The following is a 23,373-nucleotide window of genomic DNA, read 5'->3' as shown; positions in this document are numbered from 1 at the left end:
GAAATTCTTAGCAATCTTTATTTTGGTAGCATTCTTGGCAATAACTAAAACTTAGAGAAAGGTTTATGAACTTAGTCCATCCATTAATTTTAATATGTTAGAATTACTTCATTTAATTTTTTTCCCTTCAGCTTATTTGTACAATTAAAACGCTTTTGAGGTTTTCTTTTAACTTGTTAAACATCAAAATACCCTGGGTATATAAAGAAAGGAAATATTTAAACTGGAGACTGCTAATCGTGTAATACTTGACATTAACTTTTCAAGGGACATCAGATACCAGAACATAGTTAACTGAACTAAATTACGAAGAGTACAGAGATAGGCTGCTATTTATCAGGATTATGTTTAGGTGTTGCCCTACCTTAAAGGATGGAGATGAAACCAAGAAATCACCCATTTCATGATTTCGACACTAGCTTTCTTACCTACTACAGAAAGTCTTTTTTTCCTCTCTGCTCCAAATACTGTGTTATCCAAATCTTCTAGTGATGGCAATGGCTCTAAATTAGTAGCCTACGAAGAAAAAAAGAAGATTCATGCTATTCTTCCCCTTTAGGGCTTTAATCAGAATCCTTTCCCCTACCAAATGTAACCCAGGCATTCTATGTAACTATGTTTCATATATTGACTTTTACAAGCATAAATCCTATAATCCTCACTGAAAAAAGAAAAAAATCCCAATTCATACCTGTGTACTTCCGTTTATTACAAGTAGTATTTTGAGGCTCTTCATATGAACACTACGATCCAGCAGTTCCACCGCTTTGTCCAAGTCATCTTGGGTGGTTAATGGAATCACCAGCTAAACGAAAGGGAACATAATTATGTAGCCATCTCACCAGGTCAAGTCCTCCCGGGAGCATCTCCGTTACTATGCAATTATAAACCTCAAAATACCTTGCTCTCTGATTTGTCAGTATAATGAAATTCTGAACGAATACATGTATCTAGATTGTTTTGCTCTTCCCGTCCTACCATCGCTAAAATCATAAAATGAGTATGGATTAATAAATTTTTTTTGCTTTACTGAACATTAAATTCTTCTAGAAAACACATTTAAAGATTAAAGATCAATTTTCTAGGATATTTCCATAATATTATTAAACTTAAGTTATAATATCTTCACCTCAAAACAGCATTAAGGAACATACACAAAAACTATGTAAAATAACTGTACTATCTTTTATCTGCATTGATGAAAGGTTTACTTTTTTTATAGCAACCACAGATTCTCGTCCTCACCCGGTATGCTTACCAACATACAAAATACAATGAGCATCAGTGACGGATGCCATGGAGGGGTGCCTCCAGTCATGTACCTGCAATCTACAGCCTACCTGGCGCTCGTATCTCTGACTTGACCACTACAGTCTAAAACAAGTAAGCTAAATGGGTGAGCCATCCTACAGTAACGCCTGAATGTTGAAATCTGCTTTCATTAGTCCTCTCATGGATCAGATGTTATAAGGGACAAAAGCACCTGAACAGCCTGTGAGGAAAAAGCATGATTCATACTACTTAACAAAATACTTCTTTTTTTAAAAACGTAAACTTAGTAGCTTAAGATGACTTTGTCAATAATCTTCAAAGTACATTCCGTTTCACTGAAAGGACAGAATAAAAACAAGTGAACATATTCCATACTTGTGAGCCGGCACTAACTAACACAATATACTAAGCCAATCAAACGTAAAGGCCTAGTTAGTTAAGGGTCCTCTACAGTACAAATATCTTGCAGGTACGGACTCCCCCTAAGCCAGCAATGAACACAGAGCACATCAAAAACCAAATACTTGGTAAATATTGTTTAATAAATATCATAGGGTAAAAGCTTCATCTGCACCCAAACCCACTAGCTGACATGGTGTGCATTCATTCTCTGTAGATTTCTTTATGAAAACTATTCCTTGTTTTAAGAAAGGCTGCCAGACACAAATACAAAGCAGAACTAATGTGAATTACATCATACAATCTGCTTACATTTACTTACTCTGTACTTGAAATTATATTCCCAATTTCTGTTCATATAGCTAGTTTTATACTGTCACAATTTAGCTACTATCAGGCCTTTTTTTCCCTGTGATAATTTTTTTCTAATAAAAAAAAGAATATTAACTGTTTGGTATCATAGCACAAGTCTGATCTACTTAAATTCCTTTCATTTTCCTATCAATCATGAACCATATTGGTACACCTTGTTCCCATCTTTAACAGTTTTTAAATTATATTTTAAGCACTAGAAAACATTTTAAAGCAATGAAGAGGATTGTTTTGCCAACTTTTCATTTAGGGGGAAACCTGAATGTTTACTTTAACTACACATTATTTATAATTGGATTGTTTACTTCTCCAAGATACTGCTGCTTTGGAAGGAAAAAAGCACTAATTTAAATCACAGCAACAAAGTATGAACATAAATGATTCCGCTCTTCTTTAGCTTAGGAAAGTGAAATCTGGCCATTCTGGAGTACCTGCAGTGGCAGCCTGGACTACTGTCTATATATCACTGATGTAATCCCTCATATGTGCTGAGATCACTCATTACAAATTTTAAAACAAAGACTAAGAGTCACGAACAAGTCCCACCCTACCTAAATTATACTCAATAAGTCACCCAATATTTCCCTGCTTGGTGAATTCATTTTGGCCTCCTTCATAAAATCTATTTGCCTCTGGCTTATTACTGATAAATCCAGTTGTATGTTAATAAAAATCATTTCTGGAAAGGAAACTAAAAATTAAGTCCAAAACCCCGTTAAATAGAACCTAAATTTGAAATAAGTTAATTATCTTCCTAACTTTACATAGTGAAACATGAAAACTGTCTATAAAAAGCCTTGTCCTCCTCTACCCATCTAAAATGGGAAAGGTCTTAGAAAACCCACTTACTTTTGCCTGCACACCCCCATTTATCTCCTGTGACAATACACACACACCCGACACTTTACTAGATAAAGAGTAGCCTAACTCACAGATCCAACCAATCCCAGCTTCAATTTGCTTGTTTCCATTCTGGCAAACCAGAAGTTATGGTCTTTTAGAACAGAGGATTTTATATTACACGAGAAAAAAAAAATTTATAGAACTGGAAAAACAAGCAGTCTAAATCTAAATGAGTTTTTAGCTTGTCTACAAGTCCACGAAACTAATAACCCTTGTTAAGTCTTTCCCTAGTGCCCCCAATGTCCAAGGACATGCCCTGGGCTTGTCATGATGTGAATCAGGACGTGGTTAACTCACAGAATCTCACAGAAACTCAGAGTTGCAAGACAATTTTAAACAATGTAATGTTACCCCAATGCCTCCTCCACCACATTTCTGCCAAGAGGCCACCCAGCGTTAATGGCAAAACCACTCTCAGAAATCCTTTAGAAAGCATGAGAAAAAGAAACTGAAATGGAGACATTTTCCAATTTTTAGACAATGGGAGAGGGTTCCTAAAACTACAGATCAATTAGCTTGATGTCAATGCTCAAGAAAACCCTAGAAAAAATTATCTGCAGGCACCCCTTGTTTTAGTGTGCTTCACTTTACTGCACTTCACAGATGCCGTGTTTTTTACAAATTGAAGGTCTGTGGCACCCCTGCCGCAAGTCTACTGGGCACCATTTCTCCAACAGCATTTACTCCCCTTATGTCTCTGTGTCACATTTTGGTAATTCTTCCAAATATTTCAAACTCTGTCATTATTATTACAATTGTTATGGTGATCTATGATCAGTGATCTTTGATGTTACTATTACAAAAAGATTACAGTTTGCTGAAGGCTAAGATGATGGTTAGAATTTTTTAGCAATAAAAGTATTTTTAAGTAAGATTTTTTTTTTAGACATAATGCTATTGCACATTTAAGAGACTATATTATAATGTAAGCATAACTTTTATATGCACTGGGAAACCAAACAATTCATGTGACTAGTTGTATTACAATAGTCACTTTATTGTAGTGGTCTGGAACTGAACCTGCAGTATCTCCAAGGTATGCCTATAAACAAATTGGGAGAACTCAGAAAATAAACAGTAATTTTAGGAGCTCAGACAGGTACAATAGGAACAAATCATGTCAAACTAACTTCATTTTTCTTGATAGAACTACTAAGTTCACAGATTAAGACAATATTGTAGTCAATGTATCTTGGCATTTGAAAGTTTTCCATGATACAATTTTAGACCAAACAAAACCAAAACAAAGATATAACTGGGTTCCTTAGAATCATACCATGAGATAAAGATTCAAGTATGTTTATAAAAGATACTAGGAAACACTGATAGGGGAATGGGGAAGACAGGGAAGAGAAGGAGCCCCATAAAGGGTATACTATCCAGCACTTACCACAGTTGGTAAGTGGGGCCCATCCATCCCCACCTCCCACCACATCCTTGAGCCTCATATCGCCAATCCCAATTCCCCACCACCACCATATATACTTCAGCTTACACCCTATAGCCATACCTCTGAAAAGCCCTCAGAGTCTCAGGGGCTGGCAGATGGAAATCAGGCCAGCACAAACAGAAATCAATATCAAGATAGGGCCAGGCAACAAGAGGTGTTCAAGGCTAACTGAAAACCCAAAAAAGTATTTGAAAAATAACATTTTAAGGTATTACCACAGTATAATACTCATCACTTTGTTCAGAAATATTATTTGGATATGGATTTTTACTTTATCAAAATATTTTCCACTTTCAGCTATAAGTGGTTTCTTTAGACAAGCTACATTAGCATGTTCTTTTGCTTTAAAATAACAATAATTCATTTGAAAATCTAATATTTCAAATATTTTTATTAGCACAATGCTTTAATATTTGCAAAGTACTTTCATATTTTCTCAAATTAATTTTTACTGAACTTTCCACTGTCACTCCATTCCCGCTGACACTTTTTCTATTCCTGACACACAAGTCTTTTCCATCTTAGGATCTCTGTATGCTCTGCTCTCGAGCTGCTCTCTCTGTCAGGAATGTTGTTCCCCTCAAACTCTTTGCAGGGTTGGCTTTTCATACTTCAAATCTCAACAACTAAATAGTACCACCTCATTCAGCTCTTCCTTAGTACCACCTAAATAGGACACCTACTGCCCTTGCCTTTATCCTTTATCATAACACTTTATGCATTTCCTTCAAAGAACTTCACATATTTAAACAATTCAATTATTAACTGTCTGCTTCTACCACAAGTCTATAAACTCCATGAGGGGCTGTAATTCATAAATCATAGCCATCATGCCTGGCAAATTCAACAGTATTTTTCGACAGGGAAAAAAACCAAATTAACCAATTAACTAAATTGTCCCTAAAATTTTTTAAATCTCAAGATATTGATCTGAGATCACAGGACTTGAAAGAAATCTCAGAGATTTGCAATCCAAATTTTACAGAAGGTTCAAAAGGGATTCCCCAGAACACAGAGCTCCTGAATGTCATAGTGAGCCCTTAAGATTACACGTACTGACTCCCAAACATAAACATGATGATCTAATCACGTCCTTACAAACATGAAAGTAATCCTTTAAGCTTTAACTAAACTGTCCAACTACCAAAGCTCTGTTGACTCTGTAGACAAGTATACATATATAACTGGGTTCCTTAGAATTCCTTAGAGAGTTCATCAATAAAGAACAAAGAGTAAAAATAAAACACAAATAAGCAGCAAACCTCTAAGTAATACATATATTTCCTCCTTTAATAGATTCTCAATTATTTGTACAGTAGCACCTTTCAATATCTTCCACAATGAAAAAACTCATTTTAATAAGTTAAACTTTACTTCTGTTATCTTATTCTTCTCTAAAATACCATATCCTTATCAAGCCCCAAATAAAAGCACAACCATCCTAAAACAATCTCTTAAATAAACACACTGTTTTCCAAAATAAGAACTATTGAAAGTTAAACTGTACATGTTTACCTCATTATTGGTATAATGTAGGTCCATAGACTGTCCAAAGGCAATTTTAGCTTTAGACCTCAGATCTTCCAGTTTAACTGGTCTGGGAAACTGAAGGATTCTATATAGACAGAATTTTTATATATTTTATTTTCTTAGGCATAGTTAAACAACTTACTTGCAACAGTTATCGCTTGGATAGAGAAATACAAAATTAAGTTAAAATGTAAACATTCACTTAAACACTACAATGGCACATTTTTGATCAAGTGCACCAATATTTCAATACAAAGTTCAAGAACTCTGAAGTTTGTTCTATCTTAATAAAAATTATAAAAAGGAAATTCTCTAAATGTTCTGCACTTTATAATTTGTGCTGCAAGTGTTATATGAACATAAAAGAGCAATGTAAAATGTTCATTGAGGAAAGTGATTAAACTTAACTATGTGACATCCATACGATGAAATGCATCGAAACTGTTAAAAAGAATAAAGCTGTTCTCCAGGGATCCAAATTTTGATTCCTGTACCCTTATCAACTCAACATTTCTGAGCACATATATATATCATGTAAGCATATCTCCCCCAGATAAATATCTTTAAAGGGTTAAAATTTTTAAATTCTAGAATTTTCTTCGTATTTCACAAAGGATTGACTTGTGTTGCTCCTGGGGACCATGCACCTAAGCTTGGAGGCTATTCTACTAGACCGTAGGTTTTGTAACAGGAGGGATCATGTCTATTTCACTTACTTTATTCCCTTCATAGCCTAGCATACAGTAAGTACTCAATAAATAGTGCTCAATGAATAAAAAAAAAATTGAGAAAATATCCATAAAGAATTGTAAATAGGAAAAAAGTAGATTGGACAATACATGTATGGTATATCTGGTATGTCCCCCACCTCCTTTTTTTAAACATCTCCGTGTAAAACATTTTTACATCTTCAGGTTGTATGATTTATGAGCCTTTTAAAATTCCTTAAAATGGTTAGATCTTTCATTAAATTAATTTAATGAGACACTAATAATAGAAATAAAATCCCATCTTCTCTAACTCCTATTAGGTCTTGTTTAGCAATTCTGTTGTCAACCACCACTACTACGACTTCCACCATTCCACTGAGATACAGATACCCAGCTGAAGGCTAGGCTTCCACCTCCGCTAAGTAATTTGTAGTCACCATTCCAACTCACTTTCCTCAATGTTATTAATTAAATACAGGTCATATGATTAAAGTCTCTTGAGAATAATCAAAATTGTGAATTTAAGTCCATGCACCTAAATTCTATATGGTACCTGAAGGGATGATACAATTATAATAAGGAGAAATATATTTAATTTCCACTGAGTAAAAAGTTTAAAAAATGGTAATATTTAAAACTGCATTATGCAATGACCTTATTTATTTCCTAGTACTGCAAAGTAAAAACATTAATCATTTCTGATGTTTAGCCTGAATTTTGACAGGTTCTATCTTAAGTCCAAGTACACATTACAGTTACCAAGGACTATTCCATTCTCAATTTGTAAGCCATGAACCTTCATTAAAATTCTAAAAACAACCTCTAATGGTCTTAACTAGGACATGCATTTGATTATATCAATAAACCAACATATAATGTTTCCTTCCTTACCTTTTTTCTCCTCTGTGTTCAAATTTGACTCGGACATCATTCTGTAATGAAATAATAAATCATTTCAGAGATCAGATAAAATTTCCAGAATTTCTAAACCACTTTTTTCTTAGTCACTCATTTAAAATAGAGCAGAGGGGGAAGAAGGTTTCATTTTCAGTGTCAACTCCAATCAATTGATAGTGTCTACCAAAGAGCTGAGCTGAGAATTAGGTTGCTGAATCTGGGCTCAACAGGAAAGAGCACCAAGGTCTATTAGTGATGGCATCATGGTTCTGCGACATTTGCTAATTCTGTTAGAGGGCAATATAGAATACTATATTTCCACTTTTTATGTTAGACATCCCAAACAAATTTTATATTATACTCCAATAAAAATTAATTAAAAAAAGAATCAAAATGATCTTCATCGGTAAATATACAGAATAATAGACTATTTTAAATAAAAACCACTTGCTTGTGTTACGTGCCTTAAGAATTGGATGAAACATCAACTCTAGAGAAAAGTTACCACATTAAATGAAACTACCATTTAACAAAACAAAACAAAACAGACACCCTATGGAAAAATGTATGACAAACAACAAAATACTTGATTCGAAAGTGTAAAAGCTAATCACTTTAAACAAACCCTCTATACGATTAGGATATTCAAAGAAAGTAATTCATAGAATAACAATATATATTTATTAAAATATTATTGAGACAAATACCTGCTTTTTTGGTGATAAGGATTTTGCTTTTCTGGTTTCCTGTAAGGATAATGCTGGTCGACTGGCCTTATGAAGAACAGCCAAATCTTGCATGATTGAGTTCAAAGCTTGCTGATCATCTAGGTATTTTTAAAATAACATATACACAGAATTGTAATTTCAATATGTATTTATCATAGACATCAATACAAAATTTATAGTAAAATTTAATGCTAAAATACATTAATTTAATGCAAAAAAATGCATCTAGAACATTTTCAATGCCTACATTCCTGCTATTTTGGTGAAATAAAAATTTAGTTATTTAAAAACTGAAGACAAGTAACATTAAAACTGCACTAGACTCAAGCACTTGCATCATACTTGCACAGGTGTTCACACGAGACATTTATAAGGCAAGTAAAGTCATTCTGATGCTTTTAATGATGTAACATCCTGGCATATGGGTCAAAACAGCCCTGTTATGACAAATTCTTTTCTATGACTCCTAAACAAAACATCAACAAGACATCTAAAATCTTAATTAAAACAAGTGGGGAAAAAATAAACAACTTTCTATAAATACCATCATTATTTAACATTTATGTTCAAAGTATGGAATTCCTTTTAGAGTTTTTCTCTTTCATCGATACTTCAAGGCAGAAACAAAGAAACGCTTTATAGGTGGATGAAGACCTACTGATACTTGGAAGTGTTTTTTTTTTAACTTCTTCACCATAACGTTCAACAAGACTACATTTAACAGACAAACTAATGGTCTCAGCCACTAACAACTTAAAAGGTATCAATGCAAGAAAAAAGTAATGAATCCATAAAACTGAATGAAAGGATCATGAACCATGAACTTTTAATCTCTTCCAAACACATCAAAGATTTCTTTCTAAGACTATAAGCATAAGCCTCCTAGTAATGTCAATTATATGATCTCTGGAAAACTTCAGAGACAATTTAATTGATTTTCACTAGTAAATCAACTCTACTAATGATAATCAACAATTAGTAAATAAAGGAACTGAGGGACTTTACAGCTTACATTTTAAAATGTAACCATTTTGGTGAAGAATAATTTATGTTCCAGAGCAGTAGTAATTAAAACATGCTTTACCCTGTAAAGGGAGATCATTAAAAAGAATGTGGCAATGGGGCTTCCCTGGTGGCGCAGTGGTTGAGAATCCGCCTGCCAATGCAGGGGACACGGGTTCGAGCCCTGGTCTGGGAAGATCCCACATGCCGTGGAGCAACTAAGCCCGTGAGCCACAACTACTGGGCCTGCGCGTCTGGAGCCTGTGCTCCGCAACAAGAGAGGCTGTGATAGTGAGAGGCCCGCGCACCGCGATGAAGAGTGGCCCCCGCTTGCCGCAACTAGAGAAAGCCCTTGCACAGAAACGAAGACCCAACACAGCCAAAAATAAATAAATAAATAAATAAAATTTAAAAAGAAAAAAGAATGTGGCAAGTCAATGGCTTCATCAGTCTTTCAAACACACAATTAGCTGACTTCTCTAACGTGTTAATTTTTTATAACACTCAATATATTCTGTTCTACAGTGAAAAAACTTGCATATTAAAATTAAAATAATGGCTACAAAGGTTTTGTTAATAAATTCCAGGTCTGGAGAAAATTTTAATCCTTCACAAAGTATTCTTTGTAAAATAAAATTTCTATATAATTATTAGCTTAGCCAAACAGGAACTGAGCCAGATGGGTATAATGTAATCACAACATGTGTACTGTATATGGGTCCAAGCCAGATTATGTCATTTATTGATAAAAATAAATCCTCCCTTAGGAAAAGAATAAGCTGAAAATGATCTGAACTGGAATAAAATTATCTGATGTAACCTTAAGAAAAGTAAGACCCTTAATTCTATACTGGGGAAAGGAAAACTCTTAAACATATCTATGTTTTAATTATTTTCTTCATTAAACACTGGAATTTAGGCATTTTCACAATATTTAATGTTTAACATTACATGTTTAATATTATAACACCAAAATAAATAAATGCCTGGGAAGGCTTTGGCTTAAATCTCTTATCACATTTACATATACTAACTTCCTTGTTTAAAAAAATGAATACCGTTTTCTATAGTACATGTAAAGAAGTAAAGAGAGCCATTTGAATAAAAGTAACTTCTTAGGGAGATGACATACAACTGAAGGGTTACTTAATTAATTCCTTCTTTTTCTGGAATGAAGGAGAATCAAATGGTAAATAAGTACCCAGTAGGTAACTTACTTTTGATAAGATGTAAGCTAACAAATCCCCAAAGGATCAAGCAAAGTGGTGAACATACACTACAAGCACTGTTCTCACTACTCCTAGACTGTTTTACTCTATTAAGAATCTCTATGGTGGTTACAGGTACTAGGAAAATTAGACAGGTTATAAACAACATAGGATCATGAGTTGAGAGGATGGCAGAGAGGATGCTTGAAGGATACCAGAGCCTGACCAACAGTCACACAGGAGAAGCAGTGTATTTCTGACACACGTTAAAAGGACAGTGAGTTGAGCAGAAAACCGGAAAATACTTGGGAAATAATTTCAAATAAAAAATTTGTCAGAAATGTTTAATTTGATATCTTATATTCTTATTTTACTTTAAAAGTACAGGAGAAAATCTTAAATCAAAAATTCAAGTATCTGTGACACACTTTTAAATATTCATAGTTTCTTGTGACTAGCTTTGTACGTGTTTTTAAGCAATGACTGTTCTTTGCATACTATAAGTATCATTTGAGAAGTATGGTGTAAATCAATTTAATATAAAGTTCAGACTGCAAGTCAGAGCAACAAAAATGAAAAGTTGGTATGAATTCAGTGAAAGGATATCCAATTTGGAATTGGAGGTGAAGGTGACAAAAGTGGAGAATTTGGACCACATGATGGCACTGCACTCATGGTTAAAAAAGGAGAAAGTAGGGCTTCCCTGGTGGCACAGTGGTTAAGAATCCGCCTGCCAATGCAGGGGACACGGGTTCGAGCCCTGGTCCAGAAAGATCCCACATGCCGCGGAGCAACTAAGCCCGTGTGCCGCAACTACTGAGCCTGCACTCTAGAGCCAGCGAGTCACAACTACTGAGCCCATGCGCCTAGAGCCCGTGCTCCACAACAAGAGAAGCCACCGCAATGAGAAGCCTGCGCACCACAACGAAGAGCAGCCCCCACTCGCCGCAACTAGAGAAAGCCTGCGTGCAGCAGTGAAAACCCAACGCAGCCAAAAATAAAAAAATTTAAATAAATAAATAAAAGAGACAGTAGAAGAGAAATTTAGAAAGTAGGAAGGTGGAGGTTTGTTTTACACACTTGGCCACGAGCAGACACACTGAAAGTGTGCTAGCCCTTCCACTAAAGAACACAGACAAATTAAAGCTCCTTGGCCTAAATGCCATGTATATACATATACGAGTGACTAATATATATTTTTTAATTAATTTATTTATTTTTGGCTGCGTTGGGTCTTTGTTGCTGCACACAGGCTTTCTCTAGTTGCAGCGAGCAGGGGCTACTCTTCGTTGTGGTGTACAGACTTCTCATTGCGGTGGCTTCTGTTGTTGCAGAGCACCAGGTCTAGAGCACATGGGCTTCGGTAGTTGTGGCTCATGGGCTTAGTTGCTCTGTGGCATGTGGTATCTTCCCGGCCCAGGGCTTGAACCCGTGTCCCCTGCATTGGCAGGTGGATTCTTAACCACTGCGCCACCAGGGAAGCCCCAGCAGGCAGATTCTTAATCACTGCAGCAACCAGGGAAATCCGAGTGACTAATATTGATACATTTGTTAAGCAAGTGGTAGGAAAAGTGTGACAAAGACAAACATTGGCAAATACATGTCAGCATTAAGATATCGTTATAAGATACTGGTCTAAGTTTAAAACCTTAGCTTCCAACTACCCAGTCCATTTTTCCCCATTTAAGATAGGACAGGCCAGTTGCTCCATTTGTTTCTAGTGTTTCACTGTCCAGTCCCTGCCTCACATTGGAATGCTCAACCCCAAGGAGAAAAGAGAAGAAAAGAAAGAAAAGAGAGTAAAGAAGAAAACAAAATGATATATAAACTGAACACCCACAATCCACTCCCATACTTTAGCCTCTCTTTCCATTAACATTATGACACCATAGGAAATTCACAAGAGTTGTAAAACATATCCTCTTCGAGCACCAATGATTTACTGCTCTATTCTTTTATAAAGTTTTATGATTTATTATTTTTATGCAGCTATTTTCCTTAGCCTATCTATATTATTACACTGTTGAGTAATTAAAACAATTCATTCTTCAGCATTTATTCAACCCTTAAAAGTCAGGTTTCTTTACTAAGTATTCTCTCTGGCCATCAGGTTCTAAGAAAATCACAATCCATCTTAACAGTTTATTTTGAATGTCCATACTATGTCCTGCATAAACTGGTTATCCCAAAACTGTAAAAGTCAACACAAAAAGTGCTTTAATTGAAAATCTATTAAGTAAATAAATGTAAATATTACATAAATCTACTTAATCATAAAATTTCTTCTTAAAAAGCTTATCATACACACAGAGAAAAACTTTTCCTTCCCATTTTATCCTTTAATTATAGATGAGAAATGCTTTTAGTTGGAACTCACCCATCATGGCAACCAGCTTGACTATTTGAAAATTAGGGAAATGGTTCTCTCATCAGCATTCTCTATTGCCTAAGAATATAAAAAGATGAACACGTTAATAAGATGAAGAAAGAGAAGAGATAGCCACAAAAAGAAAAAAGTCAGTATAAATAACACTAATGTGAATGTACAATGTTAATACTTTACACATTTTGCTGGGGAGAAGTGCTTTCTTTTTTCCAGATATTCAATTATTGAGAAGGAACTGAAAATCATTATTATTTTAAATTAAATTTATCTCAGTATTTTTCAGGTTCCTATCTATCTAAGCTAAAGCAAAACAAAACGACACGTTTTTTGAGAGTCAAAAAATTTAAGAGATAATCTAATAAACTCAAGTTCCGGGACTTCCCTGTTGATCCAGTGGATAAGAATCCGCCTTCCAATGCAGGGGACGCAGGTCTGATCCCTGGTAGGGGAACCAGGATCCCACATGCAGCGGGGCAACTAAGCTGGCATGCCACAACTACTGAGCCCACGTGCTCTGGAGCCTGCGCATCACAACTAGAGAGAAGTTCGCACACCGCAACTAAGACCCAACGCAGCCAAAAATAAATAAATAAATATCAAAACAAAAACAAAAACAAAACTGAAGTTCCCACAGGGCAATGGCAGATATAAAGATTGAGTGGCAAATGTCATATTTAGAGACATCAACAAAATAGTAAAGGCCTACAAATCTCCATAAAAGAAAATATTATCACAATCAACAGAAAGGAGTTAACCAAAAGCTTGCAGCAATCTGGGCAGCATTTAGGAGTCACAGTAAAAAGAGAACCTTGTGGCATTCTGACCTTCCCTATTCCTATCTTCCTGCCCCTTACTCCCAGCTCCAAAGTAGCAATCTAAACCAACAGCCCACAGTCACCATGAAAATGAGCAGCCTGGCAGCAACTGGAAAGGGCAGAATGTAACTGGAATGCCTTCAAAGTCTGATTCCAAAAAAACTGTCATTATTTGACCTATCTAATGGTTGACTGATAGACCCCATTTGAAAGGCTGTCTTTATTTAACCTGACTCAAAGCTTTTCCATTGCAAAGAACTTGGAATGTTTGCTGAAATCAATCAGGGACAACATACCTCAACTGTCTGAGGAAGGGGAAAATAGTTGGGCAAACAATAGGTTAAGAAAAAAATTTTTTAGAAAAGCTGAGGAATGAGATGTCAACAGGGAACTCTGAAAAGCTCCAACAGACTCCTGGGACTCTAGAAGGTACACAAATGCCCAAGGCTGTTGCTTACTCAAGAAAGGCCTAAGAAGGCCCTCGGCTTTCACCTATGACTAACTCTGAGGCTCTGTGTAGCAGTAAGTAAAGGATAAGGTGGAGTTGTAAATGCCTGGGAGAATGTTAAAGGCCAGCCCCAACACACACAGAAAACCACTCAAAAAAGAGTTCGAGACGAGACTTATCTGTTCCAAGTATCTAAGGAAATCTCTGTGTTATCATTAGCTGACAGCTAAACTAAGAGCAGTCTTCAGTGACCATATATGACAAAGAATAAAGACTTTAAAAAGTGAGCTCTGAAATGTCACTAAACAAACAAATAAGAACAATAAACAAAAAACACTGGGGAGGGGACTTCCCTGGTGGTCCAGTGGTTAAGACTCCATGTTCCCAATGCAGGGGGCAGAGGTTTAATCCCTGGTCAGGGAACTAAGATCCGGCATGCTGCGTGGTACAGCCAAAAAACAAACAAACAAACAAAAAAACACTGGGGAGGGAGAAGAATCTGATTTCCAGAGGTGGCTCATTATAGTATTTTAAATGTCCAGTTTTCAAGAAAAAAATGAGACATACAAAGATATTAGTCCATACACAGAGAAAAAGCAATCAACAGAAACTGACCCTGAGGAAGCCTAAATGTCAGACTAACTAGACACATATCAAAATTCCAGATTCCCAGATGAAAAGCAAGTGTTCAGCATAAACTATATTGTTTGTATAAGCAGCTTAGGCACAATAAGCCATTCTTATCAGTTAGGCAGGTGGGAACTCTCCTGAAATCCGAGTTCTCAGATGCCAGCCAATGATAAGCAGTTCATTCCAAGGATAAGCTGTGAGGCTATGTTAACTCTTTTCTATACAAACAGCAGAAGGAAATTGATAGACAAGTTTAAAGAAACTGCATAGAGCAATAATTATAAGCATGTTGTTGGGTGTACAATATATAGATATATTTTGTACAACAATATACACAAATTTCCCTTTGTATAGTACAAAGGAAAGAGGAGGGATGGAGTTAAAAGGAAAGTTTTGTATGCCACTCTAATTAAGTGGCATTAACTCAAACTACATTGTTTTAAGTTGAGATGTTAATTTTAATCTCCAGGTCAAGGACTGAAGAATACATTTTTTTTTAACATCTTTATTGGAGTATAATTGCTTTACAATGGTGTGTTAGTTTCTGCTTTATAACAAAGTGAATCAGTTATACATATACATATGTTCCCATATCTCATCCCTCTTGCGTCTCCCTCCCTCCCACCCTACCTATCCCACCCCTCTAGGTGGTCACAAAGCACCGAGCTGATCTCCCTGTGCTATGCGGCTGCTTCCCACTATATACACTACCAAATGTAAGAATACATTTTTTTAAATGGCAAAAGAAATGAGAGAATTAAAATAGCACACAACAAAATATCTATTTAACACAAAGAAGGCAGTAATGGAGGAATGAGGAACAACAACAACAAAAAAAGATACAAAACACATAGAACACAAACATAAAATGGCAGATGTAATCTTACCTTATGTGTAATTATATTAAATATAAGAGGAATGAACAAACCAGTTAAAAGGCAGAGATTAGCAGACTAGGTTAAAAAACATGATCTAACTATATGTTGTCTACATCAGACACATTATAGATTCAGGCACAAAACAGGTTGAAAGTAAAAGACTGTAAAAAGATATACCATGCAAACAGTAGACAAAGGAGACATAGCTATACTAATAGCAGACAAAATAGAATATATTATAAACAAGCACTGAATATGAAACTGTGATTAAAAATCTTCCAACAAACAAAAGCCCAGGACCAGATGACTTCACAGGCAAATTCTATCAAACATTTACAGAAGAGCTAACACCTATCTTTCTCAAACTCTTCCAAAATTTGGCAGAGGGAGGAACACTCCCAACCTCATTCTACAGGGCCACCATCACCCTGATACCAAAATCAGACAAAGATGTCACAAAGAAAGAAAACTACAGGCCAATATCACTGATGAACATAGAGGCCAATATCACTGATGAACATAGATGCAAAAATCCTCAACAGAATACTAGCAAACAGAATCCAACAGCACATTAAAAGGATCATACACCCTGATTAAGTAGGGTTTATCCCAGGAATGCAAGGATTCTTCAATATACGCAAATCAATCAATGTGATACACCATATTAACAAAATGAAGGAGAAAAACCATATGATCATCAAAATAGATGCAGAAAGAGCTTTTGACAAAATTCAACACCCATTTATGATAAAAACCCTCCAGAAAGTACGCATAGAGAGAACTTACCTCAACATAAAAAAGGCCATATATGACAAACCCACAGCCAATATCGTTCTCAATGGTGAAAACTGAAACCATTTCCACTAAGATCAGAAACAAGACAAGGTTGCCCACTCTCACCACGATTATTCAACATAGTCTTGGAAGTTTTAGCCACAGCAATCAGAGAAGAAAAAGAAATAAAAGGAATCCAAATCAAAAAAGAAGAAGTAAAACTGTCACTGTTTGCGGATGACATGATACTATACATAGAGAATCCTAAAGATGCTACCAGAAAACTACTAGAGCTAATCAATGAATTTCGTAAAGTAGCAGGATACAAAATTAATGCACAGAAATCTCTGGCATTCCTATACACTAATGACAAAAAATCTGAAAGAGAAATTACGGAAACACTCCCATTTGCCATTGCAACAAAAAGAATAAAATATCTAGGAATAAACCTACCTACGGAGACAAAAGACCTGTATGCAGAAAACTATAAGACAATGATGAAAGAAATTAAAGATGATACAAACAGGTGGAGAGATATACCATGTTCTTGGATTGGAAGAAGCAACACTGTGAAAATGACTATACCTCTCAAAACAATATACACATTCAGTGCAATCCCTATCAAACTACCAATGGCATTTTTCACAGAACTAGAACAAAAAATTGTACAATTTGTATGGAAACACAAAAGACCCTGAATAGCAAAAGCAATCTTGAGAAAGAAAAACAGAGCTGGAGGAATCAGACTCCCTGACTTCAGACTATACTACAAAGCTACAGTAATCAAGACAGTATGGTACTGGCACAAAACGGGAAATATAGATCAATGGAACAGGATAGAAAGCCCAGAGATAAACTCACGCACATATGGTCACCTTATCTTTGATAAAGGAGGCAAGCATATACAGTGGAGAAAAGACAGCCTCTTCAATAAGTGGTGCTGGGAAAACTGGACAGCTACATGTAAAAGAATGACATTAGAACACTCCCTAACACCATACACAAAAATAAACTCAAAATGGATTAAAGACCTAAATGTAAGGCCAGACACTATAAAACTCTTAGAGGAAAACATAGGAAGAACACTCTATGACATAAATCACAGCGAGATTCTTTTTGACCCACCTCCTAGAGAAAGGGAAATGAAAAAACACAAATAAACAAATGGGACCTAATGAAACTTGAAAGCTTTCGCACAGCAAAGGAAACCATAAACAAGACGAAAAGACAACCTTCAGAATGGGAGAAAATATTTGCAAATGAAGCAACTGACAAAGGATTAATCTCCAAAATATACAAGCAGCTCATGCAGCTCAATATCAAAAAAAAACAAACAACAATCCAAAAATGGGCAGAAGACCTAAACAGACATTTCTCCAAAGAAGATATACAGATTGCCAACAAACACATGAAAGGATGCTCAACATCACTAATCATTAGAGAAATGCAAATCAAAACTACAATGAAGTTTCACCTCACACCAGTCAGAATGGCCATCATCAAAAAGTCTACAAACAATAAATGCTGGAGAGGGTGTGGAGAAAAGGGGACCCTCTTGCACTGTTGGTGGGAATGTAAATGATACAGCCACTATGGAGAACATTATGGAGGTTCCTTAAAAAACTAAAAATAGAACTACCATATGACCCAGTAATCCCACTACTGGGCATATACCCTGAGAAAACCATAATTCAAAAAAAATCATGTACCACAGTATTCACTGCAGCTCTATTTACAATAGCCAGGACGTGGAAGCAACCTAAGTGTCCATCGACAGATGAATGGATGAAGAAGATGTGGCACATATATACAATGGAATATTACTCAGCCATAAAAAGAAACAAAATTGAGTTATTTGTAGTGAGGTGGATGGACCTAGAGTCTGTCATACCGAGTAAGTCAGAAAGAGAAAAACAAATACCGTATGCTAACACATATATATGGAATCTTAAAAAAAGAAAAAATGGTTCTGAAGAACCTACAGGCAGAACAGGAATAAAGACGTAGATGTGGAGAGTGGACTTGAGGACACAGGGATGCGGGGGTGAGCTGGGACAAGGTGAGAGAGTGGCATGGACATATATACACTACCAAATGTAGAATGGATGGCTGTGGGAAGCAGCTGCATAGAACAGCAAGATCAGCTTGGTGCTTTGTGACCACCTAGAGAGGTGGGATAGGGACGGTGGGAGGGTGAAACAAGAGGAAGGGGATATGGGGTATGTGTATATGTATGGCTGATTCACTTTGTTATACAGCAGAAGCTAATGCACCACTGTAGAGCAATTATATTCCAATAAAGATGTTGGGGAAAAAAAAGCATCATTATGATGTGAGAGCCACCATCATCCATTTTAAAAGTATAAGACAAGCTCTTTAACAATCAGACATTTTACATCATTCCTTTTACTCCTTGAAATTATATTTCCATTTCACTTCCCCCACAGAATTTTATCCTGATGTAATACATTGATATTTTTATGCTTGGCAGTCTTTTATTGATCAGTCTCTCATGTATCACAGCAACAAAACATGTATGCAAATTTGTTTAAAATTTGTTTCCTATAACTGCAAATAATAAATAATTATTAAATATAAAAAAGAATATATTACAAAATCATTATTAGTGGCAAATAAGGACATTTATAGTGAAAAAATTACCAACTTATCAACACGATATAGTAATTATGAACATGTATGCACCTAACAACAGACTCTCAAAATGCATGGGAAAAAAAAGATAGACTTGAAATAAACAATTCAAATATAACAGTTGGAGATTTCAATGCCTCATTTTCAATACTGGATAAAACAAGTAAACAGAAAATCAATGAAAAATGAAGACTTAAATAATGCTATAATATGCTATACAGATAAAATAATGCTATATAGATATAGAGCACTATATATATAGAACACTCAACCCCAAAACAGAAAAATACACATTTTTCTCAAATACATGCACAACATTTTCCAGGACAGACCACTTGTTAGGCAATAAAACTGATCTCAGTAAGTATAAATAGATTTAAGAAATATGATGTATGTTCCCTGACAACAATGCAATGAAATGAGAAACTGATAATAGAAGGAAATTTGGGGAATTTACAAATATGTGAAAATTAAACAACACATTCCTGAAGAACCAATGGAACAAAAAAGAAGTCACATGGAAAATTAGAAAATGCTTTGAGAAGAATGAAAATAAGAACAAAACATACTGAAAATTATTGGATACACCTAAAGTACAACTTAAAGATAAATTTATAACTGTTGGGAACTCCCTGGCAGTCCAGTGGTTAGGACTCAGCACTTTCACTGCCGTGGCCCGGGTTCAATCCCTGGTGGGGGAACTAAGATCTCGCAAGCCATGCAGCATGGCCCCCTCCAAAAAAAGAGACAAAGAGAGAAATTTGTAACTGTTAGTGTTTATATTAAAAAAAAAAAGAAAGATCTCAAATCAAGAAACTAAACTTCTACCTTGAAACACCAAAAAAAGACGAGCATGTTAAACCAAAAGCAAGTAGAAAGAAAGAAACAATAAGGATGAGAAGTGGAAACAAACCAAAAAAATAAAAACACAATCGAAATTTTTTGAATCAATGAAACAACGGTTCTTTGAAAAGATCAATAAAATTGACAAAACTTTAGCTAGATTAACCAAGGAAAAAAAGAGGGAAGATACAAATATCTAAATTCAGGAATTAAAGGAGAATTACTACCAACTTTACAGAAATAAAAAGGATAAGGGAATACTATAAAGAACTGTATATCAATGGATTAGATCACCTGGATGAAATAAAGAGACTGAATTAGAAATTTTAAAACTTTTCACAAATAAGAAGTCCTAACCCAGATAGATGGCTTCAAACATTTAAGAAAGAATTACCACCAATTATTAAAAAAAAAAAATACTGAACCTAGTATTACTCTGATAACCAAACCAGACAAACACATTACAAGAGAAAACTACAGATTGGTAACTTTGTGAATATAGAAAAATCCTCAACAAAATACTAGCAAACCTAATCCAGAACATTAAAAAAGGGGACTCTACACCATGAACATTTAGGATATATCCCACAGAAGCAAGGTAGGTTCAGCATACAAAAATCAATGTAATAAACCACACTGATAGAATAAAAGACAGAAAGATACATGATCATCTCAACAGACAAAGAAAATGCAAGTGCCAAAATCCAACTGCCTACTCAAAAGACTAGGAAGAAAAGGAAATTTCCTCCAGCTGATAAAGGGGATCCATGAAAAACCCACAGCTAATATCATACTTAATGATGAAAAACTGCATATGTGCCCCCTAAGATCAGGGACAAGCAAGGATGTCCAGTCTTGCCACTCATATTTAATACTGTACTGGAGGTCCTAGTCAGAATATGAGGCAAGAAAATGAAATCAAAGGAATCCAGACTGGATAAGAAGCAAAACTATCCCTATTTGCAGTTGACAATCTTGTATACAGAAAATTTAAGAAGTTCACATAAACAATATTAGAGCTAATGAATGAGTTCAGCACAGTTGCAGGATACAAGATCAACACTGAAAAATCAGTTGTATTTCTATACACTAGCACTGAACAATACAGAAATAAAATTTAGAAATAAATTCCATTTATAACAGCATCAAAAAGTCTGTACACTGGAAACTATAAAACATTATTGAAAGAAACTGAAACAGATCTAAATATATGGAAAGACATCCCATGTTCATGGATTGGAACAAAATATTTTTAAGGTGACAAAACTCTCAAAGTGATCTACAGATTCATTATAAAGCAGAAACTAACACACCACTGTAAAGCAATTATACTCTAAAAAAAAAAAAAGTGATCTACAGATTCAATGCAATCTCTATCAAAATCCTCTATCAAAATTCCAATGGCCTTTCTTTGCAGAAATGGAAAAGCTGATCTTTAAATTCATATGGAGCTACAAGAGACCCTGAAGAGCTAAAACAATATTGAAAAAGAAAAATAAAGTTGGAGGACTCACACTTCCTGATTTTAAAAATTACTACAAAATTATAGCAATCAAAACAGTGGGGGTACTGACGTAAGGAGAGAGACTGGTGGAATAGAAATGAGAGTCCAGAAATAAACCCAAACATCTATAGTCAAATGATTTTTGACAAGGATGACAAGACAATGGGGGAAAGAACATTCTTCAACAACAGGTGCTGGACAACTGGATATCCACATGCCAAAGCATGAAGTTGGACCCCTACTTCAAATGATATGTAAAAATTAATTCAAAATGGATCAAAGACTAAATGGAAAAGCTAAATCTATAAAACTCTTAGAAGGGAACAGAGGTATAAACATCATTTTCTACCAACCACCCTTAGTTTTTAAATGCAGAACTTACCTAAAGTGAACAAATTTTAAATATACATTTTACATATGCATTTACCCACATAACCACCAAACAGATAAAAATATAGACATTTCTGGGACCCATAAAGGCTCCTTTGTACCCATTCCCAGTCACCGTTTCCCCACAAGGGTAACCATCATCTTGACATTTATTGCCATAGATTAGTTTTGCCTTTTAAAATTTCATGTTAGTTGAATCATACAAGACAAACTTTGTATTTTTTTTTTTTTTTGGCCACACTGTGCAGCTTGCAGGATCTTAGTTCCCCGACGAGCAACTGAACCCATGACCTTGGCAGTGAAAGCATGGATTCCTAACCAATGGACCACCAGGGAATTCCCTGTATTTATTTTCACTTGATATCTTATGTCTCTGAAACTCTTCCACATTATCTGTATAAGTATTTTGTTCACTTTCATTGCTGTGTAATATTCCATTATAAGCCTATACCTCAACTAATTTACCCATTCTACTACTGATGGACATGAAGGTTGTTTCCAGTTATTGGCTATTACAAATAAAACTTCTATGAACCTCTTTGAACATGCCTTTTGGTAAACATAAATACATATTTCTGTTGGATATATACCCAAGGAGGGAACTGCTAGATCTCTAAGACATGCATATAGTTAGCTTTAGCAGTTATGGCCAAACATTTCTTCAAAGTGATTGTGTTAAATATATATACTCTCACGAGCAATGTAAGAGAGTTCCAGTTCTTCCACATCCTCAGCAACACTATTAGTCATTCTGGTGGTTGTGTAATATCTCACTATAGTTTTAATTTACATTTATCTGATGATTAATGATGTTGAGTACCATTTTCATTGGTTTACTGGCCATTTTGATATCCTCTTTTGTAAAATGACTGCTTACGTATTTTGCACATTTTAAAATTTTAGATACAAAAACTTTGTTGGATATGTTCATTATGGTCTGTGTCTTCTCCTTACACTCTGTTTATGATATCTTCACTCTAACAAATTTAATGGAGTCAGTAAGTATATAGTGGAGAATTTGGGCAAGTCCTTGATGAGGTGATCAAAATTAACATCACATATAAAGGATGGATGAACATCCTGTGTCTCTAGATGTGATACTCTGAGAAGGACACAACATAAACTAAGCAGTTTTCTGAGAATGTATAACCTAAGTACAATTCATAAAGAAACTTTAGACAAATAAAAAATAAGAAACATTGTATTTAAACAAAAAGGGAGATTGCATTCCTCAAAAATGCCAGTGAGACAGAAGTCAAAGAAGGGCTATGGAAATGCAGATTCAAGGAGAGTAAAGAGACATGGATCCTAGACTGGATCCTGTACTAGAGGGGAACAATGCTATAAAGACCATTATTAGGTCAACTGACAAAACTGGAATACGCACAGTTACTATTTATTCAGAAAGGCTACATTCCAGTTACTACTGTCTCTGCTACCCTTTTTCATTTTATTCCCAATATCAGAGCCTTTATTATTTGCATAATAAATGATAAAAATGTGCATGTGTGTTCTGGTGGTGATTAACTGGCATGAAAGATATTAGAAATGAGTTTTCATTCATGAAACTGGTGGGGTTCAA

At 35.2% G+C, this 23,373-nt stretch overlaps 1 protein-coding gene across 1 annotated transcript in view; it reads right to left on the bottom strand.

The window, feature by feature from the left end:
• Positions 1-23,373, bottom strand: part of MAP3K2 (mitogen-activated protein kinase kinase kinase 2) — a 96,573-nt gene that overhangs the window by 30,554 nt on the left and 42,646 nt on the right. Inside the window, exons 2-7 of the mRNA XM_057551073.1 lie at positions 12,849-12,917; positions 8,241-8,359; positions 7,528-7,568; positions 5,912-6,011; positions 692-805; positions 429-516 (exon numbers count right to left, since the gene is read on the bottom strand). Coding sequence (XP_057407056.1) covers positions 429-516; positions 692-805; positions 5,912-6,011; positions 7,528-7,568; positions 8,241-8,359; positions 12,849-12,855 — 469 coding nt within the window. The 5' untranslated portion in view covers positions 12,856-12,917. The remainder of the gene's footprint in view (positions 1-428; positions 517-691; positions 806-5,911; positions 6,012-7,527; positions 7,569-8,240; positions 8,360-12,848; positions 12,918-23,373) is intronic.

This window comes from Balaenoptera acutorostrata, chromosome 8 (assembly GCF_949987535.1).
Source record: "Balaenoptera acutorostrata chromosome 8, mBalAcu1.1, whole genome shotgun sequence".
NCBI classification, from domain to species: Eukaryota; Metazoa; Chordata; class Mammalia; order Artiodactyla; family Balaenopteridae; genus Balaenoptera; species Balaenoptera acutorostrata.
The sequence above is the reverse complement of the archived record's forward strand: the minus strand, read 5'-3'. Positions and strand labels throughout refer to the sequence as shown.